The 16,324-nt window shown below is 32.6% G+C and overlaps 1 protein-coding gene across 15 annotated transcripts in view; it reads right to left on the bottom strand.

Annotated features, from left to right (window-relative positions):
• Positions 1 to 16,324, bottom strand: part of PPFIA2 (PTPRF interacting protein alpha 2) — a 466,902-nt gene that overhangs the window by 160,101 nt on the left and 290,477 nt on the right. For all 15 annotated transcript variants that reach the window (XM_082418868.1, XM_082418877.1, XM_082418875.1 and 12 more), the window contains 2 exons: positions 14,989 to 15,153; positions 8,897 to 8,971 (listed from right to left, as the gene is read on the bottom strand). In XM_082418868.1, the coding sequence (XP_082274994.1) occupies positions 8,897 to 8,971; positions 14,989 to 15,153 (240 nt within the window). The remainder of the gene's footprint in view (positions 1 to 8,896; positions 8,972 to 14,988; positions 15,154 to 16,324) is intronic.

The raw sequence follows: 16,324 nt of genomic DNA, 5'->3' as shown, positions 1-16,324 counted from the left end.
TGATCAAAGTATTAATATCAAGCATGATCTTGCTATTAATAGAAAGAGAAAAAAACAGTTCATGATCTCCATGTGCAAAGATAAAACAACCAAGTCTGCCATCACAAGAAAAACAAACCTTATACTTTCGTCAAAGAAAAGATTCTAACCAAAACAGGAAAGTTTGAAAAGACTTACGAACAGACTTCAAAAGTCTCATAAACAACAGGAGACAATTTTAAACAATTGCTGCGTAGAGGTCTTGGAAATAGTAAAAACAGTGGAAGTAGCAAACAGCAATTTCTTTAGCTCTCTTTTCACTGTTGGGTTTTAACATACATTGTCGTAAGATGTCTTGATTTCTTTCAATTTGTGAAAGATTCTTTGTACTGGAACAGTACAATTATCAACAGCAAAGAAGACATTTTTCTATTGATGATAATAATTTGGGTAATTTACAGTTTCTACACTTGTCTTTATAATGCAGTATCATCGTAAAGAAACATCTAGAGGTATAATAACGAACCTTAGGTCTTTGCAAATAACTATGGGTTTGACAATGTTGAAACTTCGAGTTTATCAATATAAAGCAAAAAAGGACATTATTCAACTATGATTAAACTCTTCCATTAAACAAAATCAATTAAGAACTATATAATTTTCTAACCCAAAATGATACAACTCCAACAGGAAGAGTAGGTTCCCAATAAGTGGCTTTATTGGAGACTCGTAATATTTTGCAGGCAATCTAAAAACATCATGTCAGAGAATTTTTCATTGTCTTCAAGGGATGTAAGTTTGGAGCCGCAAGGATGCCCTTACCTTATGCAAACACTGTTGTCATTTAAAAAAATACTATTTTCTGTTAAATTGAGCCATGGTGACTTGCTTCAATGTTAATAAAGCACAAAACTTATATTTGACTTTCTGTTAGAATGTTAATTCACAGTTGGTCATGGAATTTACTAATAATGAAAACCGTTTCATACAGTTACTAATGATGAAACTAAATTAATCAGCTGAATTAGGATGTGTGGTATACGTAAACATGCAGGAAATTAGAAAGCCGTTGTAAGATTAATCATTTTTTAAAGGCAGTGAGAGACATAAAGTATTAACTCTGCTTTTATCTCATAGAACAGGAAAGAAAAAGAATTAAAAGAACCAAAAAATGAGTAACTGGCAAAGGGTCTATCAAGATAAATAATTATCAATTTTAGGGTTCTGAAATAATTTAACTTAAGAATTTTTTCAGTGGTGTCTTTTTCTACATCTGGAATTTTCCACTGACAGATATGGAAGTTTTAATTTGAAGAAAAAAAATTACTTGGTCATTTCACTAATTCTGCAAATAAGTGATCCTATAAATTTAGATGAGTATTGCTATCAGCTCCCCCAAGGCAAACTTTTCTAATAATTACTGCTCAACAACTTTTCCACTTTCCACATGTTTTTCTGGATCATCTTTATCAAATATCTTTCTAACTATTTAAATACAGAGTTGCTCATGGATTTCAGAAGCTTCCTGATTTTTACCACTGTCAAGTTTAGGGAAACATTTTACCTCTGGACCAAAGTCATCTGAGACAACGTTAGTTTCATATTTGTATCTCTTCCTTTCAAATTATGATGAATAACAGAACTTCATAGATTAGATAAGGAAATACTATGGTGAATCCATGTTGCTTCAGTTCATAAGTTCTGTGGAAACTGGCTTTATTTAATTTGCCAGGGTAATGTAATGAGAACTTCCTCTGGGTCTACCATCCCACCCTAAAATGTCCTTGCTTAGTCTTATTGACTCTTTGCCATATTCTACATTATCGTATTCTCAGTCTCCTTAAACTCATTAAAGTAACTCTGTTTCCACTTCCCTTAGCAGATAACCCATTTCCTTGGGAAGACTCTCTGATAAAATTGCTGTCTTTTTTCCTCTCCAAATCAAAATCTTCATTCATCTCGCTACTACACATTCTGTTCTCCTTCCTGCATTTCTCAGAGGAAGGAGTTCCACTACTTGCCATTGATCTCCAAACCACGCTTATCCTCTTCCGTGTTGTCCATCAATAATCACCTTCTCCTTTGTCTCTTCTTCCTTTGCATTGGCTGTAAGCATTTTCAACAGGCCGTCTCTCAATATTGCCTAATTATTTAGCTTTTAGCCTCCTCTCTCCTTCATTGCCAAACTTCTCAAATGAGTATTCCTCACTGTCTCCCATTTTTAGACTTCTAATTGACTCAAATTCTTTTCATCACAGCATTCTCCTTCCATTATAGTTTACTAAAACTGTCTTTGCAAACATTTTCAGTGACCTAATTGTAAATCTAATCACCTCATATTAGACATACTCCTACATGCCTTCATGAGACATTTAATACTGTTGACCACATCCAATCCCTACACTTAAAACTCTCTCTCTCCCTCACTCTCTCTCTCTCTCCCTCTTTCTATCATTTCTTTGCTTCAAGGACTCTTGACTCACTTGAGTCTCACATAACATCTCTCGTTGCTCCTTCCCTGCCTTTTATTTGCTTTTGGGGGTAGGTTCCACCTTTGCCTGTATCTATTTACCTTTTCCATATTTCCATTCATTTCCATGGATTCAACAGAGTACTGGTTCTTAACTCAACTCAAAAGACTGTTGTGATGATTAAATGCATAATGTATTTAAAACAATGGCCGTATTCTGTGGTCTTATAAACCCCCAAAATGTGAATCTGCTTCCTCTAGCTCCCCTCACCATCTTGATCCAATATTCTTCTGAATATGAATGATACCTGGTTTGCTCACAAAGTTCTTTAATTTTTCCTTAGGAAATTAGGCTTCAGGAATAAGGCTGATTGTAGATGAGGTAACATGAAATTCTAATTTCCTTAAGAAAATTCAAATTGAAAGTTGGTAAATTCAGTGGTTGGAATAAAAAAAAGACAAAGAATGAAAGCAACATAAAAATATAGTTCAGTCTACAACTAAATGTGCCAGTTCTTTTTATATATAATACAATCATGTAGAAAAGCTTTTAAAATAAGTACAGCTGTGTATTCACTGAAAATTAGTCTGTCAATTGAATATTTACTGTAGCTTCTGAATAATCCATTTTGTCTGGTTTAATTAAATAATTAAAAAAGCATATGGGCTTCTGCTAAAGGAGAACACATTGTTAGAATGTAATCTATTTATTCCTCTGCATTTCCTTTTATTGTACATTTTTTGTAGTTTTCTAATTTTAAGCAGTAACAAAAATATTCTGCAAGAAATAAAGGCTTGATTGTATTTTCTGTGTCTAAATAATCTGGACTCACTTTTTTAGGACAATGGCCTGGAAAATGTATTCAGTGTTAACAATACAATTTGCCCTTGCGGGGCTATTCAAAGAGGCATAAAATGACAGCAAATTTTCATTATGTATATATATTTATTTACAATATTGTTTTGATTCTTTCATTTATATCTATATTTCCCGTTACTAAAAGAACGTAAGAAATGCCAGATTGTTCAAGTTCAAGTTCTGTATTTTGCAACACTAGACCTTTCTTTCAAGAAACAGTAGTGATTTTTACAAATCTGAACTATAAACACAGTACCTTGATTAGGATATATATTTTTTCATCTTTAATTTTTATACACTGGTCTGCAAACTTAAAAATCTCGTTATATTTCTTCCCTTTTAAAAACCCTTTGCTGACTCATCATTGTCTACAGGACGAAGCCCAGGGTCTAGGCATCCCTAACTCAGATTTGCCTTTCTCTGCAGCCTCATCCCCATCTCTACTACTGCCTGCTTCCCTTTTCTTCCTCCAACTCCATCTGACAAGCTCTTTGTAGTCACCCTTCAAATTCTAGGTAAATTTTTTCCTCTAGGAAGACTTAAAAAATTTTTTTTCCAGCTTTATTGAGATATAATTGACAAATAACATGTGTAAGTTTAAGGTATACAATGTGAATATTTGATATGTGTATATATTATGAAATGATTACCACTATAAGGTTAACTAACATACCTATTACCTCACATAGTTACCATTTGTCTTTTTTTTAATTTAATTTAATTTTTTTATACAGCAGGTTCTTATTAGCTATCTATTTTATACATATTAGTGTATATATGTCAATCTCAATCTCCCAATTCATCCCCATGGTTACTATTTGTGTGTGTGTGTGTGTGTGTGTGTGTGTGTGTGTGTGGTGAGAACATTTATGACCTACTGTCTTAGTAAATTTCAAGTATTCTATACAGTGTTGTTAACTATAGTGCCCATACAGTACATTAGATCCCCTAATTTTATTCATTTTATAACAGAAAGTTTGGGCTTCCCTGGTGGCGCAGTGGTTGAGAATCTGCCTGCTAATGCAGGGGACACGGGTTCGAGCCCTGGTCTGGGAAGATCCCACATGCCAAGGAGCAACTGGGCCCGTGAGCCACAACTACTGAGCCTGCGCATCTGGAGCTTGTGCTCCGCAACGAGAGGCCGCGATAGTGAGAGGCCCGCGCACCGCGATGAAGAGTGGCCCCCGCTTGCCGCAACTAGAGAAAGCCCTTGCACAGAAACGAAGACCCAACACAGCCAAAAATAAATAAATAAATAAATAAATAAATATAACAGAAAGTTTATATTATTTGACAAACATCTCCCCATTTCCCCCACACCTCAGCCTCTGGCAACCAATCTACTCTGTTTCTTTGTGTTTGACATTTTTAGAATCTGTATATAAATAAGATCATACAGTATTTGTCTTTCTTTGTCTAACTTATTTCACTTAGCCTAATGCCCTCAAAGTTCATCCTCATCCATGTTGTTGCAAATTGTAGGAATTTTCTAGGAAGATTTTTGTAACACTATCTGCTTTTCCTCATTCATGCCCATACAATTAAGTACTCTCCTTTGTAATACTACTAAAGCTTGTACTTTCATTTTCACTTTAGTCTTATTGTATTGTAATGACTTTTTATTGTGATAAAAGGTATATAATATAAAATTTACCATTTTAACCATTTTAAGTGTACAGCTAAGTGGCAATAAGTACATTCACATTGTTATGCAAGCATCACTGCCATTCAACTTCAGAAATTTTCACATCTTCCCAAACTGAAATTCTGGATCCCTTAAATAATAACTCCTTATTATAGTTACTTTTTACCATGTTTATCTTCCATAACAGACTTGAGAGAATTGTTGCTTTATTAATATCTTAGTTTATCAATATATTTATACCCAGTACTTAATGCAATGACTGACAAACAGAAAATGCTCAATAAATGTCTGTTGAATTGATGTATCATTATCAAAAGCACATATCAGATGACTATGTCAGCTAGCCATATCCGATTGTCAACTTTCCAGCTCTACTCCAACCAACCCCACAGTTTACAAAAAGAAAAAAAAAGAACATACTTTCAGTGGATTTCACTTTACCAAAACCAAAACCAAAAAACAAAACACTACAAAACAAAAACAAAACTACACCTTCAGAGCTTTCTCATTTCATAAAGTATAAATTCCAGACTCTGAGCATGGCATTCAGGGTTCTCTAGGATCTGCATCCTATCAACTCTCTACACTCCTCTTCTTCATCTTTTCATACCCTAATTCTTACCAATACAATATAATCCATTATTCCTAAAACAGGCAATTTTAGGTTTCCTTCATCATACTGTTTGCTCAGCTTGAAATGTTTCTCCACAGTTTTGAAGCCAAGTCATTGTTTTCCTTCAAGGGTGAAGCCTTCTCTGATACTTTGGTTTAGAATGAATACCCTTCTCTCTGCTCTTTTGCACTTTGTTTGGGTCTCTATTTTATATTAATTTAGTTCTGTACTAAATTACATCCTACTTATATGTTTATATGTTTGTCTCCATCACTGGAGTGCAAATTATATAAACATTTGCATAATGCTTTATTAATTATTTTATTTTTTCTATTTCTTCCTGTCAGGGACTCACAGAATTTTCTGCACATAGTAGTTGCTCAATAATTATATTTTGAAAGAACAAACAACTTAATTTAATAATATGATCAATGTATTGCTGTTTATTGAGCATGCCTAAGGTTGTTCAAACTATCTATTAAGGGGATAGCCAAGGAATAATGTGAAAACACCAGGTAGAATGAACTCTATACAACGCAATCTGACAAATATATATTGATCACAAGGTTTATATCACTGTACTGAGTGAAATAAGCAAAAATGAGCAAGACATAGCCCTCTTTCTCAGGGAACTAGCAACCTAGGCTTAGACAGGTATATAATTAACTCTAATACTTGTTGAACAGTCATAATAAATGCTGAAGCAATGAGATTAAGCAATTTAAACTAAGAAGCAATGACTGTTGGCAAGAAATCATAAAAGATTTCATTATAAAGGTGATGTCTGAACTTGAGTTTAAATGGGAAAGTATGATGTCAGTGGGTGGATTGGGGTTGTGGAGACATTCCAAGAGAGACATTAGCATAAGTGGGATTTAGAGTCAGGAAAAATGTTGGCTGCTTTCAAAAACAGTGAATACTGTAACTTAACAAGAACTTAGAATGACTCAGAGCAGTAGGGGTAATAGGAGTTAAGGGTGATTTTTAGGTTAGGACCACTGAAGGGGTGCTCAATAGTATATTACAGGTCTAGTAGTAGATACCATTATATTATTAACATATATAAAGATGTAAATTATATTATTATGTTAGTAGTATATTAATATGGCATATGTTACATTATATTACATCAGAAAATATTATGAAAAATAATCAATATGACTGGAGCTTTGCTTAGCTGTTTTAACCCTGAAGAATTATATAGCAGAAAACATACTGTAATATCCCAGTTGAGAATAATGAAGATCTGAACTATGGTAGTTTTAATGTATACAGAAAAAGCTGCGAGTAAATGGATGTAGGGTAGACTGTGGACAGTTAAATGTATGGATTGGAATCACCTAAATACATAGAGCTAAGATAAATTCAAAGATAACCACATTTTCAAGTAGGAGAGAACAGTGGTACATTAAGAGAAATAACCTCTCTGGGCTCACTTGTAAAACAATAGTAGTACCTAACTTCCAGTATCATTTTGCTGATATATGTGCACTTAGACTAAAGCCTAGAGATTTAAAGCACTCAGTAAATATTAGCTATCGTTATTATTAATTTACCAATAGAATAATCTAATATGGAAAATGGCATCTGACTCTAAAATATCTTTATTATTTCATTTCTTTATAAGCGTAATGAAAATTTATTAAAAAAATCAAACACTACAGAAATATATAGTACATATTTGCAAACACCAAAGACAACTAATAATAACAGTTTGGTATTTATATCCAAAATTTATTTTTCCTAGTCCTATAATAATGTGTTATTATTACTTGTAATTGTGCAAAATTGGGAGCATTCTCTGCAACTTCTTCCTTTTTTGTATAGTAGAACATTTTGGATCTTTTCAGAACAGAACATATAGTATCTCATATTCTTTTTAAGAAGACTGATTATTTCACTGCATTAATGTACCATAGAGAATCTAAGGGGACACAAGGAAAAACTAAGTGGAGATCCAGGCCCACCAGCACATATGGCGCCTTTGTGTAAACTAGAAAAATCGGTCCCTATAAGTGGTTACAGACCCTTTAGTGCATGTCTTCATTATCAAACCCTAAGCTGGTTTTTAATCCTTGATTAACCCCTGCTGAACATGTGTGTCAGAGAACAATTTATACAAACATTAGCAAAGCAAAGTCCTGTGGAGATGCCAAACCAATGTTTACAATCTTTTGTGGAGCTCAGAAAAGAGCATGCATGGACTTTGGAGCTATATATTTGGTTTCTTTTTCACCAGAGTCATCATTGAAGCCTTGGATGGATGAGAAATGGATGAAGTCTCCATGGGAAAGATTATATAAAGAAAAGTGTTAAAGGGTGATAACTCCAAAACTATCTGTGAGAATGGGAAATTCATTTCTGAAGTTTAAATTGTTGAACCTAGGACAAACCAAAGCCTATAGAAGCTCATTTAATTGGCCTAGCTTATTTTAAAAAACTAGGGAGTTTGTAACAGACAAGATTTTTAGCATGGTTGAAAATGTGTATTTGTTTATGTGTGAAATGTAAATGTAAATATTACTTCGTTAAGAATCTCTTGGTAAGACTTATAATTAATGACACTGGCCTCCCACTTCCTTAATTCTTTAAACGTAGGAAGTTACTACTAAAGAGTTTTAGTAATAATAATACCCCCATTTGCATTCCTGGAATAAACTTCTGAAAAAAGGTAGCCTTGTAAATTATCTGAGATAGGGAGAGAGAGACAGAGGCAGAGAGACAGAGTGAGATGGGGCTATTTTAGTGCCCTATATACATTTAATTTGAAATCTATTTATCTATCACCTATTCACCTATCTATATGTTATCTAATGACCCAAGTTCATTTGTAGACAAATAACCAAAGAAGTAAAATCTTCTAAGGAAAAAACAACTCTTTAAATCCCATGGATGATTATAAAATACTTCCTTAGAGTCATGAACGAGAGCAAAAGAGTGGATCCAATGATGCCACTAAACATGGGCACAATGCTTCATTTGTAACATTTTCTAAATTTAACAGATATTTGACATGTTTTCCAGTTTTGGAGCTGTGTTTTACTTCTCAAAAGGCCCTGCATTCTGACTGCAGTCCTTCTAAATCCCCACCTCACTAGCTCTCATATCACTAGCTCATGATAATTCTCCTTTCATCTCTTAGTGACAGATCTGAATCACCAGAAATCAGAAAGCATGACTCTGGCAACCAGTTTTAACAGACCTTGTTCAGTGGCATATACCAAATATAATTTATTTTTTGTGACAGTTTTAATAAAAGTGACGTGAAACACAAGGGGTATAAGGTTAGCGATATTGCACCTCAAAAGAGGAGAAAGTTTGGTATGTTACCTCCTGATTAGCAGCAGCTAGTTCTTCTTCCAGTGCAGAGACTCTTTCTAAAGAAACCCTCAGTCGCTCCCTTACCTAGAAGAAAAACCAAAATATGTGCAGTAATGTACATCCCATACATATTAAACTGTGCTGAATCCATTAACATTATCAGAGACCGTCACATTTGAAAAAGTATTAAAGTATATATAGCCTTAAGTGCGCAGGAATACTATGACTACATTGTCACCTCATAGTATGACTGTATTAAGGGATTTTCTTGTAAGCAAGTCCTTCTAGTGTTTCGTGACAGAGTTTACAATGGGGTTGAAGATCAACCCCTCTTGTTCTTAATTCTGATTCATAGTAAGTGGAGGCAAAGTTCAAAAGTTTATTATGAATTCATCTGAAAAAGTCACTGGTTAAGCATAAGATATAGGCAAAAAACTTTCTACTTCTTTAAAATAATAACTATGTTTTCCTTTGACATTTAGTACAAAATAATGTGTCTAAAAGCAAAGGATTCTTAGAACCTGAAAAATGTTGTCCATTGCTCATGAAATTAATTTTGTATTAGTTAGAGGTCTAAATTGTTATTGAGGGATTGGAAAGTATATATCTACTCCGGAATTCCTAAATACTTTTCAGATACCAAAGGTTAAACCATTATATTTTATAGAACCAAAGACTGCACATTTAGTTTGAAAGTAATGATTTCCAAATGTTTCACACACAAATGAAACTCAGAGAAGTGTTTCTTTGAGCCTTGCTTTCTTAGAACTTCTAAAATTGTTTTAGTTATTATATCTTCAGATCTATAGATATGCTCCATATTAAATTTGTCAAAAGTAGAAAAGTTCAGAGAAAGAAATTTGGCTAAACTAAAATAAATGACTACAGCAGTTTGATTTTCCTTAAAAAAAATCAACAAAATTTATAGCTTCAATTCAATATGGAATTCATGGTGAGTTTTAGATTATTTATGAATTAACATTGATTTTCCATGGGAATATAACAGTGTGCATTTTAATTATAGAAATAAATTATTTAAATGAACATTCATTTTAGTAATTTATTAATGGTATATTTTAATTAATGGTCTTTTTATTTTTTTAGTAAGATTTAACTGGGAATATAAGTTAAATACACAAAATATCTAAAAACCTAGATACATAGTAATTTTAAAGTTGAAGTTACAAAATTATTTTCTAGTTAGCAAACAAACAAAAAACAAGTGATATCCTATGAATCTAGAATCTAATTAGAAATTTTTAAAAATCTCAATTATTTTAGTAATGTATAATGATAACTGAAATATATTCAGGTGATTGGGTGCACTTAACTCCTGAAATACATCTTGAATAAGAAGAATTAATGTCTGACTGGAATTTTAATATTAATTATACTTAGTTATGTTCAAATTCTCTGAAAATTAGTAATACATACATAAATGGACATTTGATATCAAAGATAATCACAGAAGATCCTTCATGATATTTAAGTACGCCAGATGGGCTGCCAGGTACCAGTGCTGTTAGACAAATATCCAATTGTTCATAAAAATGCATAAAACTAATGCTGATTCATAAATGAACAAGAGCTTCTTAGAAGGAAATCTTTAATGATTTGACTTGGGGAATACTTTTTTCATGAGTGCTTGGATGCAAACAAAGTAAACATCCCAAAGGCATGAAAATGAGGAGGATTGTTGATATGTGGAATGCAGATATCAACAAATATTTTAGTAGGTGTCCTTGTTATTTAATAGGGATGATTGTAAAGTTTATGTCCACTTCCTAAAATAGCAGCTGTAAAATATAGGTATTCTGATAAAAATCTAAGAATCCTAGTTGATGAGAACAGCAATATGAAACAGTCTAAATATAAATTAATCTCAACGTATGCAACATAATCAGATCACATTTAGGCTGCAGTAAAGAGGTTAAGGCACTATATTTAAAGACATACTGATGCATTGGGATGTTCCTAAAAGAGTCATGCAAGCCACATAAGGAGCAGTTGAAACCAGGCTATACTGCGGGTTAAATGTCTTCCTTTCTTTGTTAAACTGAAAATCACAGAAACTGTTCCGAACTGTTTCAAATTTACCACAAGCATGTATATTCTTATTATATTGAGCCTTCGAGCAGTAAAAATTATCAAGCTTTTCAAACAATACGAAAAATCACCCCTCAATAAATTTATAACAGCATTTGCAACTTGAAATTATATTATACACGAAGTAATGAACCTAAAACTCTCTTCACAAGAAAATAAAACAACTGCTGAATATATTTTGAATTCATGTTATAAATGTAAAAACTGATATTACAAATATTAATATATTTATGATATGAATGCTTTATTCACATTTATATGAGAATGAAGTATTCTCTTTGTATTTATTTCTTGGGTAAGACTCAAATGAATGAAACATATTTGCTTCATCTTGCACTAATCTCTGCTAAACTTGGTAAAGGAAAAACAATGGGAGGATCCAAAGGAGTAAACTTTCTAGAGTATAAAGAAATCTAACATTTTATCTTGTCTACATAACTGGAACTCCACTGGTAAGAAAAAATAGGCTTGTAGCTTTTTGCACTTCTCTGAGCACAGCACCAGCAGAATGCCATAATATCCTTATTTTTCTTGTTGAATTTGGTGTTCTTTTGAAGTTATCTAGGCGTGAAAAAACTATAGTTTTAATTTTTTCCTAAATATAAGTACACAGTTCATGGTCTTGGCTATATACTTTACTTTTTCTAGTTTTTTTGCTATTTAATTACATTCAGTTAATCTATTGTCCACATAGTCTTTAAGATACAGTGATTGCTTATTTATAGAGCTATAGTATAACCTCCCAAATATATTTATGTACATCCCAAATATATTTATGTACATCTAGAATTTTTGATTTCTAATTTCATCTGTTACATTTATTTTCTTCGTAGTGGTACGAAACAATAATTAAAGAGAAAAAAATTTTCCCCAATAAAAGATGTTTCAAGAGAAATGTTATCCCTGAGGATTAAAATAAGTCCCTAAGAATGACGAGTATGCTGCAGGATAAAGAGGGACTTGAGTGGAAGAGCATACATTTCAAATTTAAATTAAGGTATGGCAGGGGTTTATTTTGGAATTATCAATCCTGCAACAGAAAGCATCGTGAGGGAATCTTAGACCAGACATTCAAATCCAGTTTTGGCACTGTGATATTAGATCACAGGATGTGGAGTGTATGTAACATGTGTTTTGGTTACATTTCCCATGCATACCCAGTATATCTTTTAAAAAAATACTCAGTGATATCTGAGTGATTGAAAAACACATGTATACTTCTCATTTCCTCCAGCCCACAGAATTGGTAAACATGTTGGAGACTTATGTCAAAATCACTGCTGGTCTTAGATAATTGTGTAAATTCTACCCTACAACTCAGTGGATATGTAAATAAGGACATCAATAATGAAGACTGCCAGTCATTGTAACTGTACACAGCTATGCTCAATCTTTTGTATTTTATTTATCTCTTCCTGTGTTCTAAACCTTCTGTGGTAAAGTTGGTAGTTTCTTGTCCTCGATATGATTAATTGCATCTTCTTCTGATGTTCCATATATGTTTTAACATAATATCCATAGCACTTAAAATAGAATATTGTAATTACTTGTTCATATGTCTGTCTCCTTACCTCTCCTGATCTACACAAGAAGCTGTGAGCTATTCTTAGGGGAATTGTTTATGAAGGTGCTTAGGCACATATTAACCCCTTAATAACTAAATGAAATGCTAATTTAAATAAGCATGTGAATCAACAGTGATACCAATATCTTCACTTAGTTTGAAATTTTTGTCAAATGCTGAAATTTATCATTAACAATAACATTCATTAACATTTACTGAGCATTTGCCATATGCTAAGTACTGGCTAGGAGCTTTGCATGTCAGACAATGCTATTAGGTAGGTATTATTATTCTCTTCATTCAAGAGAAGAGAAAACAGACTAAGAGAAATTAAGGTACTTGTCCAGGTCTGTCTAACTCCAAAGCCCAAGCTCATAATATTTTTCCTTCAGGCTGTTAGGTATTACTTAGTTGATAATCAGTTCTGTTGCCCTGAACTCACCAATGTCCAGGGCACATTTGGTGAGTTACTAAACCCTATTACAATTCCTAGGGTCACAGTATGAAATACTTCATTTAGTTATGCTAAGTTCACTGAACATCTATATACTAAATTACTTTTAGATCCTAAATTGTACTACAGCCATTTTCTTCTTAAATGTACTCACACCCATTAGATTATTTGTCCTAAATGCTGTTTATTGCCTTCTATTCATTTTTTCATAAAAGCATCCCTCACCTAAGTGAGCACATCTAGGGAACATCTCAAATCACTCATTCTCAAGTCCCTCATTCAAGTCATTCAAAACTGTTAAATTTTCTCTGAACAGGCCATGCTCTTTTCAAAGCTCTGGGTTAGTTCACATATTGATCATATTGATTAGAGTATGTTTACTTCTCTGCTTAAAAAATCCTTACACATTCTAATACCCAGACCAAATGTCACCCCCTCTGTGAAGACATTCTTGACTTTCTCATCACTTCCTCAGGAAAAATTAGTCACAACTTTTCCTGTGACTCCATATCACATCATATATATCTCTTCTTACCACTCCCTCTTATTGACATGTGAACTCCAGCACTATGAACTCCTCATTTGTAAAGAAAATGTCTTACTTATCTTTGTGTGCTAAATATATGCCAAGGAGTCTGACACATAATAGATATTCTATAAATGTAAAGTCTTGCAAATTCTTAATAATGCAGTTTTGTAATAAGAAATGAAATATAATATGAAAGTAAACATTACATATATTAAATTATTATTTGATATTTGATATTAGTTGATATTATATTCATCAGGGATTTTTATATAATATCCATTTCTGTTTTACTCAAAATTATTCATAAACTAGTTGCCTCTCATACTAAAATTAAAAATGAGATACAATTTCTTCTTAATAATCTAGAAGACAGAATTATAGATATGCTATGCACACACTCCACATAAATCCCCTGCTCTAAGAACATCTGAAAGACTGATGATAAAAATATATATGTATATAAATATTAAATAGAGCAAAAGTATCTGTATGCTCAAAATCTATATATAACTGAGTAATAATCCCTAGTTTGGATTTTAATGCTCAGAACTTGTTAGATACTTTACAATGAAGTGCCCCAATTCCCACTGTACAAAATCCTAAAGCCTTATTAATTTTAAAAAATTCATTCTTTGAAATTTTACAGAATTGAAATGATGTCATAAGCCTTACTAATATCCAAAGAATATTATCATCATATTGGCTTATTAATGTCCATAGAGCTTATTTGAGTAACAGCTAAGAGAAACTTACAGTTACTTTAAAAAAGACCTAAAGCAGATATTTCTACTAATACCTTATGCTGTTACCCGCAGAAACTCTTAAAAATGTGTGTTCAGAACTAAGATATTAGAAACCCCCAAAATAAAATTGTATGCTTCTAATATGAATCTCTAAAGGTTAAAGTATTTCCAATTTACACTTCAAGATATGTTTTATTGTCAGCTAATAGTCTCCTATGTTGGCAGCTATAGCCACGCACTTCAGAGGGGGCAGGGAGGATAGAGACTGTGGGGTGGGGAGAGAATGAGAGAGAGAGAGGGAGAAACAGAAAGGTTAAATGACAATATTAAATTTCAAATGGCCATCTGGACTAGGACTCTAATGTGCCATAATAGAAGTCTTGATAAACCATAGATTCAGACGTATTAAAAAAAAGAAAATGGTTATGAATATTACCAATATACATGCAATAGTCAGGGTGCGTTTTTTTTTTTTAGTGATTTTTCCTGTAGTTCAAACGTGTTCCTCTGAACTGACTGACTTCAGCAGTCAGTAAGAGTCATGGATGAAGACAATGAACTTGATGCTGATGACAAAAGCACAGTTAAACTTGAAATCTTTTGTCAATACTATACCTTTTCTTCCAGTAGTTTTTTTTTAAATTTCAGCTTTATTGAAGTATAGTTGACATATAAAATTATAACAATCCTTTCACAATACTATACCTTTTCATCCAAGGCCTTGTGGTGCTCAAATAAAGATTTCAGCGCCTTGAGAACCTCAACTTCGCTGGACACTCCTGAGGGGGACTGGGCTTGTCGCTTCACCACCGTCATTCTTAGTGACCTTTCATGTCGTGACACAAGGCACTCCAAATGCTCCAGTAACAGCTATTGGGTTTAACAGAAAATGTAATTATCTTATGGATACAAGTCACTAATACATACAGATGATTTCCATTTTAGTAGATTTCAGATTTATATAGTATCTAATGATAACCTCAGATTATACTACAGATAGCATCAATGAAGCACAAACCTGAGTTCATAAACCGGGGTTCATAAAATATATTAAAAGTAAATTGCATTTCTATCACATAACAATTTACTGAATTTAAAATATAATGTGAATTATATGCATTCTTTTAGAAGATTTAATAATTTCAATTTAAATTGAGGAGAGCTAGAACACACCATAATACGATCCAATAGGATAATGACTGAAGAACATTGAACAAAGCATGATGATTTTGTTAGAGAATAGAATTGAAAGTCAAAATTAATTTCACTTATATCTGATCATTTAAATTTTTTAAATTGAAGGAAATGAGTATAATCATCATGTTGCTTTAAATGTGATTATAGTGATAATCATATGTTGTTATAGTAATTATAGTGGTAACACTAATGATTTTATTCACAATTAAATTCTTAGATTACATAATAGAAAAATATATGCAGCCAACTGGAATATAGTAACTGAGACCAGCAATAGTCATTTTGAGAAAAGAGGTTAAAGGACATAATTTTTAAACTGTTTACTCTGGAACCTACATTCACCAGTCAGTGTCTGGTGCCATGATAGAGACTAGGGGAAAGTCCAGTGAACAATGTTTCATTCTGGTTCCAGACTCCATGCTCTAACTTTTCCCAGATAAATTTTGCTTTTAAATGGTCTGTGAATTGGAGTTTCACCTTCATTTTATTTTATAAGTCAGTTCTGCAACTAAAAGAAAAGATATATGAAAAGAAAATAAAAAACTGTTATCAGTTATTAAACTTTTACTAGTGAAGAATAATATATGACTAGTAAGGAGGAGAGATTTTCAGAAGGCTAGTGAAAAGCATAGGCTAACAAATGATGTCTAGGCAAAATAAGCAGGAGTTACTGAAACAATATAGGAAAAAGCAGATATAAGATACTGAGGTGGAAAGAAGTAAAGAAAAACTATTTTCTTTCAAGATTTTTCCTAAAGCTTATACTGTAATGAAAATTTTTGTTTTTAACAATGCTACTTTTAATTTCAGTGTCACATATTAGTATCACATTTCTTAGTTCTTA

The sequence above is a fragment of the Balaenoptera physalus genome (genome assembly GCF_965194825.1).
Source record: "Balaenoptera physalus genome assembly, chromosome: 13".
Classification (NCBI taxonomy): Eukaryota; Metazoa; Chordata; class Mammalia; order Artiodactyla; family Balaenopteridae; genus Balaenoptera; species Balaenoptera physalus.
The sequence above is the reverse complement of the archived record's forward strand: the minus strand, read 5'-3'. Positions and strand labels throughout refer to the sequence as shown.